An 8,452-nucleotide genomic window follows, 5' to 3' on the forward strand; every position below is an offset into this window, starting at 1 on the left:
AATGATGAACATTGATATGGATGGATCTAAGTCCACAACTCCTAGATGTATAAGCGAGTGCAGCTGCTCCTATTAACATAATAAAGAATGTTTACTGTTTGAGGACATAGGAGTTTACTGTTTGGGCAATACTATGAACAGGTTGCCAATACTATGATTCGAATTTGATACAAATAAACATGCCCATGCAGAAACTAGAATCAAACAATGAAAACTTGCATAAATAGCAACCATATATAGAAAACTAAGACCCCATTTGTGCAATAATACCGAAACATCAAAAGATTGAAAAGCACATATAAGAACTACCTCAAAGGCAACCCAAAGAAACAATCACAGAGCAAAGCACAGAGAACATAAGTAACAAAAGGAAAACATCCGCAGCAAAGATCATACAATCACAAAGAACAAGTAGAAATATGACAAAAATTCTAAAGCAAAGAGACATTGGGAAAAACCTTAATCTTACTGCAGGTTATGTTACAACATGGCACACAGCACCCAAGAACAAAGATGTTGGACATTGACTCTTGTAGTTAAACTGAACCTTAACTTGTTGCTTGCTACCAAGATTCTTGATTAACACAACTACAGAATAACAGGGCTTGCAAAGATATTTACTGCAGAAAAACCTTGTGCTCTGCATGTATTCTGTTTTCAACTAATGCATATAAAGTTGACATCCTAAAATTTCACCCCAGTAAATATGGATGTACAACATCAAATCGTACAAGTACAAGTAAAGGATGCCTAAAACAGATCAATCAAGTAAAGGAGCACTGAAATCCCTTCTTTTATATGTTCAGTAAAATTGCTGATGGATGCTACTCTGGTAACTGCAAATTCCTAACAAGGTATATGTAAGTACATCTCTCTTTGACGCTTGTAATGTACAGCTGGAGTGAAATGCATTTTGCCTATGTAGCTGTCTACCTAGCTAGCGTAGCTATGGCGTCACAAAATTACTTGTTCCAGTGAAAGAACAAATATGTGGCAGAACAAATATGTGGCACCAATATTAACTGAGGTTCTGAGAAGTGGCACAAAGTATCTGATGCAACAATGTATTCAAACACCGGCCACTAAGGTACTGTACTTAATTTATGGTCTAAGATTGCCTCTAAGCTTTGAACATTCAGTTATATATACATATTCTGAAATTCTCTCTCCTATCCTGAAACTACTAACATTTTACAAAAATTGGATCAAAGTATTGACATATACATATTATGATAGCCAAAGAAAAGCAATGCTCAGCAATGGGTCATGAACATGAATGTAAAACTTTATTTATATAGGCATACACAGGTTACAAACATAGACCTACAAACCAAACCACATTGAGTAAAGAGAGTAATATAAGTGACTGAAACAATGACGGTTTCTATTTGCAATTACTGAAAGAAAATCGATTAATCCAATTGAATAGAAAGACTGAAAGAGAGTTGAGAGCTTCTCCTTCTCTTTCTCGTTCTATGTGAAGAAGAAGAATGCGCTTAGCTTCTCAAACACATTACAGATACCTCAAAACCCATTACAGATACCTCAAACACAACCCCCAAAACCCAAAAACACAACCCAGAAAACCCAGAACAAGTCTCATATCCCAGAAACAAATACAAGCTAGCAGCCCAATCACATCAAATTTGTTAACAAAAGCATAGGAAGAAATTCAAGAATTATCAAGTACAATAAACACATAACCATAGATCGCTCGTGTGACATAACCATAGATCCCTCTCTTAAAATCCCAAGTTATTCATGTCCTTTTGGAGTTTTTTGCCAAATAAGGGACTTGTGGTGAGGGATATTAGAATCCCCGCGAAAAGTCATCTCCCTCCATATAGTCCCTTATCCAAACACACAGCCTTATGGCATGGTTCCCCATTTGTTCTAATTTCACCAACCAACATACCAAACCCATGTCACACGAAACATAAAATATAAAAAACTAAGAAGACCATTTCCAAATTCCAACATAACAAAAACACGTCTTGCTAAAAATTAGAAATAAATACCAGTCTGGGTCATCTGTCAACTCTGTTCTATGCTCATCTTGTACTTCGGTTTAAAGCTATACCACCGTTTGTCAACTCTGTTTTATGCTGAACTTATACTTGGGGTTAAAGCTTCATCGTTTGACTTAGAAATCCCTCGTGTAACATACACAAACCCGAAAGGTTTAGCACTTGACCCTAGGATCATCTGGCTACCCTCTGCGATCTTTCGTTACTGTTTCCAGCCATTTTTAAGTTATAACCTTAATACAGTCCAGCCATTTACATGTTTCAACCTTAAACACACTGAGCTCCAACTTTGACACAACCTCAGCACAAATAAACACGTCAAATGGTACACAGCTGAACATATTTCCACAAAGAATAATGTTTCATTAAATCCGTTGAGATAGTTAAAATGCAAATTTACATACGGCTGGTAACAGTGCTCATGTGGTTTACAACGGACTAACTTTGAGTCTAACATGGGTAAACACAGTGAGATTTGAGGAATCTGATAAGCAGAGCCTTCTTAATCTGACTTTCTACCTCTACATACAACAAATAACGGGAACAAATGAAGGATTAAATAATATTGCTGCTTAAATATGACAATAACATTATGGAGAGCAGACCACGTTTTTTCTTCTGGGCAGGGAAAACATCAAGTATAAAGAATACTCATGACGCAAGGAAGGCACACTGTTTTCTTGCATGCTCTGGTATCAGTTTAACAATCATCTCTGCAGGTACTCCCTTGAGTTCTAGTGAATGGCAAATGGGCACCAACAAAAGTTACAAGTTAAGCTTAGACATCTCAACCAATGAAATCAAGGAGCAAAATCACAGTTCCTAGAATGAATATTACCATGAGCCTTGAAATTGAATAATGGGGGAAGGAAACGTCCATTTGGCAGACGGGTATTAGGGTCCCGTAACTCATCAAAAAAGGGATGAACCAAGGCCTCCAACTGCATTCAAACAAAACCATTTAAAACCAGATTTAGTACCAGGCAAGGCTCAATTAGGCACGCTAAAACTGGTTGCTTATCAAAAGCACTCTCTAAAGCACATGCTCTCTGTTATACTCCATACATATTTAGGACACAAATAATGATCTAATCAACTACACATGGGATTGCACATGCAAAATAGAATCAATGAGCATTTCGTAGTTTGAGGTTATAACACAACCTAAAATAGCTGGCATGTTAGACATAGAGCTTAGTGTTCATTTCTTTTCTTCTATCTTTGAATAAACTTAGACCTCCAGTGATAAACGATAAGTTCAACGACAGCTGGCATGTTAGACATAGAGCTTATGTTCATTTCTTTTCTTCTATCTTTGGATAAACTGAGACCTCTAGTGATAAATGATGAGTTCAAAGACAGCCTAAAATAATAGATCTGATCAAAAGTACTCACAGCTGTACTTCTGAGGTTTGGAGAGTACTGGAGTAGCCTCGATACGAGATCCACGGCTTCCGGGGGCATGCGCTTGTGGAATATCTGGTGATCAATGATATAAAAAAAGAATATTAACATGCAATTTTCTTGGGACCAAGTAAAACATATGTAATATTCCAAGTACCTTGTGCCATGGATGCGCTTTAATTTGAGGGAATTTAAATTCTGTGTAGTTAGGGTTCATGCATTTTATTTCCTCTCTGGTTGGGGTGCCTAAAACCTGCAAAAGAGTAGCATAATCATTATGAGAATAACAATTACATCACTGTTCTATTATCCATTATCCAACAGACTATAAAATGGAAAAAATTCAAAGCTTTGAATTACCTTAATGATTTCAACAAGCTGGTCTACTCCACTTTCTCCAGGAAATAGAGGCTGGAACAAACAGGTAATTCGTTATTAGCACATATTATGCATCCATGAGTCAAATTTTAAAAAAAAAAAATAAAAATTTAACCTCAAATGAGAACAACTCCTACCTGTCCAAGTAGAAGTTCAGCTAGAACACATCCAGCAGACCAGATGTCAATGGCTGTGGTATACTCTGTTGCACCAAATATAAGTTCGGGTGCTCGATAATATCTTGAACAGATGTAAGATATGTTGGGTTCCCCCTTGACCTGTCATATGTACATCCAATTCAGTATTGTGAAACAATTAGCCAGAATAGAGAATATTGAGAAAATGCCAGGATGTAGAAAACAAACCAAGACTTTTGCACTCCCAAAGTCACAGATTTTAAGCTGGTGAGTATGCGGATTGACCTGTTGAAATGTGGATAGACGATCAATTGACTTGTCCATGCATTTCAAGTAAAACCAAAGTACAATATATCGCAAATATCAACATACCAACAAATTCTGAGGCTTTATGTCCCTGTGGCACACTCCAATACTGTTGTGAATGTAAGCAAGTGCTCTACAAATCTGAAAGGACATTCAGAATTAAATGTAAGAGCTAAAAACTACAGAGCACTACCCATTTTCATGAAGCTGCATTACCAATTCCATTATACAAATCATGTGATTACTTTGTTTAACAAAACCTTTGAAAAAAGAGTAAAAGACACAATTACTCTGTAGGCATCTCCAGCAATGCTGTAAAATACATATAATGTGTGTGGCATATAAACACCTTTTCTTTTTCTTTTTCTTTTTCTTTTTTTGAGACGGGTATGAGATATAAATACTTTAAAACTGTACAAAAGCATACCTGGTAAGAATAGAGTTTAACATATATCAGCGGCATCCTCTGGCTCATCTTACTATAATGTTTGATCACTCTATGGACAGTCTCAGGGACATACTCAAGCACGAGGTTCAGGTATAGCTCATCTTTTTCAGTTGTGGAAAAGAAACAATGTTTAAGAGACACAATGTTGGGGTGGTCTAGAAGACGCATGGTTTGCAACTCCCGATTCTTGTACCTTTTGTCTTGAAGAACCTTTTTAATAGCAACAGTTTCTCCAGTTTCTAAACACTTGGCCTGGATAACAACATTACAATAGCAATTTTTTAAGATGAATTAAATTTTAATAATGAAATCAAAGTTAGGAAATTCACAGCCTCAAACAGTTCACTGAAAATAAACTAATCCACACAACAAACTGTAATAAAAAAAAGTTACCTGAAAAACCAATCCAAAAGATCCATGTCCAACAACACGCTCAGCCATATAGCTTATTGTCTACAGTCATTGAAAAGAAAAGAATACCACAATCAATTTAAAGAAAACAGAAACAAAATGCATCTGTGCAAAAGCAAGGACACAAAATTATCTTAAAAAGTCACCTGTTTTGGCTGGCCATTTCTTCCACCAATAGTTGTGACAATTATATGACCCGTTTCTGTTCCATTACCATCAACAACAGTTGCTTCCATTTCCTGTCAAAAGAAAAACAGAATAAATAAGTATACATAAATAACAGATTTCACAATCCTGTAGGAGCCTATATTCAAATGAGACATTCCAATCACAAAGATTGAGCCAGAATAACAAGTGCGCATTGTTTACCTTGTCATCCCTAATTTTCATGTCATTCATCTCACTGGGCAAACTATCGACAGCAACTGTATTTCCAACGCGATCTCTTAATCCAGATGCAGGAGCCACACTTACAGAGGCCATGAGCCCAATCAAGAACTGTAATAATTGTCCTCTAGATTCCCTTTCTCACCTCAATCAAACAAATCAAAAAGCTTACCTACAGAAAGCATATAAACATATTAGCACTAAACAATACAAATTATGTTATACCATTATGGCCAACTCTTGAGATGCATCACATTTCACATAGGGTGCAAAGAACATGATATAAAGTGCCATGATCAAATATACATAAACCAAGTTTAACGATGCGCTACAGTTCCTTTCGTCAATGAAATTTCTTTATTGGCCAAAAGAGTTGTATGAACACTACCTACACAAAAACAGTCAGCAGACATACATCTAATATGAAATTGTTTCCAAAGAACGCAATACTTCGATACAGCTAAACTTGATGAATCATCCGGAAGCTTAATGGACAACAAAAAGTTCAATTAAAACGGTGTTAAAGGAAAACTTAAAGGTCATTAGAACTGAGCAAGCACAAAACAAAGGCAGCGACTTCCGAGAAATCAAACGGAAAAAAAAAAAAATTCAATAATTCATAAATTTCAAATCCTGCGTCACTCTCACGGCAACAACCGTCAAACAAAGCAGGAAAAAAAAATCAAAAAATATATATATATACTACATATGAAGAAGAAAATGAAATTAGATATGCAAGTATTCAAACCTAATCGGAAAGCAAAACACGTAATCCGTGGCCGGAAAATTGAAACGAACAACATGAAGAGAGAAAGAGGAATTTACCGATCGGGTCGTCGGAGGTCGGTGGAAATGAAAGGATGGCGGTGACGGTGTATCATGAACCGTGGATTGGAGATGGATGGGAAAGCGTCAAATGTGATTTGAGTAGTTGAGCAAGGACGAAGCGATTTGGTTTTTAACTGAAAGGAGAATGAAGGAAATTTTGAGAGAGAGAGAGAGAGAGAGATTTGGAATTGGAATTTGGAGAAATGACAAGAGGGTGGGGCCTTGGGGGGGGGGGGGGGGGGTGGTTTTGTCTGTTTTGTCAAGGAAGAAGAATAGAGGCGGTCAAAACTCAAAACACGAGAGAGAGAGAGAGAGAGCCCAAAAACTTATGTGTGGATTTTCATAATTAATTTATTGATTGTCTTTCTTTTCAACTTTCAACAGTCTTGTTTGACCGTTCAAACCTCTGGGCCTGCCCTGCCCAGCCCTGCCCCACTTTCCACCTCTTTATTGACAATTTATTATGGCAGTCGGACACTCGTTTCTGCTCCATGACTTTTTCTTACTTCGGTTGCTGAAGGGTGCGGCTATTGTCACCCTATTATTTTCTTAGTTCACTCTACAAATATTTGAATTATTGAAAGACTATATTACTCAACTGTAAAAATGACTAATAAGTACACTAATTTTCTAAAAATCTAAATTTGTACATAAAATTTAAATACAAAGACGATTTAATTTCTCATTGGATAACATTAATCTTCTTCTCCACCCAAATTTGAATTTATTACTTATTATTTTTGTCCTTTTGTTCTCTCCTCATAGTTAATTCGTTATTCAATTTACAAAACCATTAGTGTTAACTTCATCAAAATCTTTATAATATTCTTTTTTTTTTTTTTTTTTTTTTTTAGAACAAGGGCCGGTGCGGCTGCCCTCAAGCATTCATAAATGAAACTGACGAATACAAGGGGGGGACATTGAGCCTAAACCCCAGATTACAATCTGCAACTAGAGTACATCCAGAAAATAAATCATGAGACGACTCTACTAAATACTTGTATTCCAATCCACACCAACTAGCAAAGAACGCGCTCCAGACGGTTCTATTTGCTTCCCAGCGGTGACACAACGGAAAGATTACTCGATCAGCAACTTTAATGCAGCAAAGCGTAATTTCATTCTACCAGCTTTCCTATCATGTTGCCACTGGAATCTACATCCAGTGGCACGTAGTCTCACCCTGCCACTAGGAGGCAGCGACCATTTGACAAAGCAAGGAACTCGCCGCCTACCTAGAGCAGACAAGGCACTTTGAGTGCACCCACAGGCACAAGGCCCGACTATCCCTACACAACGAATGCAGGGACTTATTGCTCGCAATCTGCGCAAAACAAGTAAACAAACAACAAAACAACACCAAACAACAAAATAACAACTTATAAACAAACAGCTCAACCCAACTGTCCACCAGTAAGGATCCAAAGCCCAAAGCCCGGCCCAACCTCCAACCTCCCCAAGGAATTCCAGAGCAGCAGTCCACCAATCCCACCACCATATCCGCCGCCAACGAACCGGAGTCAGCAATCCGGAACTCCCACGTCGCCCACCAACGATCTCCACAGCCATCGGAGACCTGACCACAAGCCAGAACAGATCGCCACTGCCAGGAGATCGAAGCCCGGATCCACCCACCCCAATCAACCCAGGCAGAAGCCCGATCAAACAAAGCGATTGTGACCCCAGATCTCGCCGCCGGCCAACAACCCATCCTCGCCTGAGCCCATCAGATCGGAGTAGATCTGCCCCACCCAAGAAACACCTTGCATCCATCTTTCCCGAGTCGCGCCTAAGCCTCAGACCCCCGCCAGTGCCCACCGTAACCTCACAGGCCCGTCTTCGACAGCGACAATAGTTCTCATTCTTTATGAACACTGAAAGTAAAAAAAAAATAAAACACGAAAAAATCAATCTTTTCTTCATTGCTCATAGTTGTTAACTTACTAATTTTTTTATATGGAATGAAATAGATGAACATTAATTGATACTGAAAAAAAAAATGGAAGTAAATCAAATTATGATTTTAGTAGAAAACTTTAATATATTTTAGTTTTATTATTGATATAAATTAAATGAGAGATTTTCGTTATAAAAAAATTCTTTTTTAATTGGATATGTCATATAAG

The 8,452-nt window shown here is 37.6% G+C and overlaps 1 protein-coding gene across 1 annotated transcript; it reads right to left on the reverse strand.

The window, feature by feature from the left end:
• Positions 1 to 2,367: 2,367 nt before the first annotated feature.
• LOC133720808 (glycogen synthase kinase-3 homolog MsK-3) lies at positions 2,368 to 6,546 on the reverse strand. The gene is made up of 13 exons (XM_062147281.1): positions 6,324 to 6,546; positions 5,481 to 5,670; positions 5,258 to 5,350; positions 5,094 to 5,153; positions 4,680 to 4,952; positions 4,319 to 4,393; positions 4,175 to 4,231; positions 3,947 to 4,087; positions 3,792 to 3,842; positions 3,589 to 3,684; positions 3,423 to 3,506; positions 2,866 to 2,968; positions 2,368 to 2,761 (listed from the first exon to the last, which is right to left on the reverse strand). The coding sequence occupies exons 2-13, from the start codon at positions 5,592 to 5,594 to the stop codon at positions 2,679 to 2,681; spliced, it is 1,230 nt and encodes a 409-aa protein (XP_062003265.1). The 5' UTR covers positions 5,595 to 5,670; positions 6,324 to 6,546; the 3' UTR covers positions 2,368 to 2,678.
• Between the last annotated feature and the right edge of the window lie 1,906 nt (positions 6,547 to 8,452).

This window comes from Rosa rugosa, chromosome 7 (assembly GCF_958449725.1).
Source record: "Rosa rugosa chromosome 7, drRosRugo1.1, whole genome shotgun sequence".
Lineage (NCBI taxonomy): Eukaryota > Viridiplantae > Streptophyta > Magnoliopsida > Rosales > Rosaceae > Rosa > Rosa rugosa.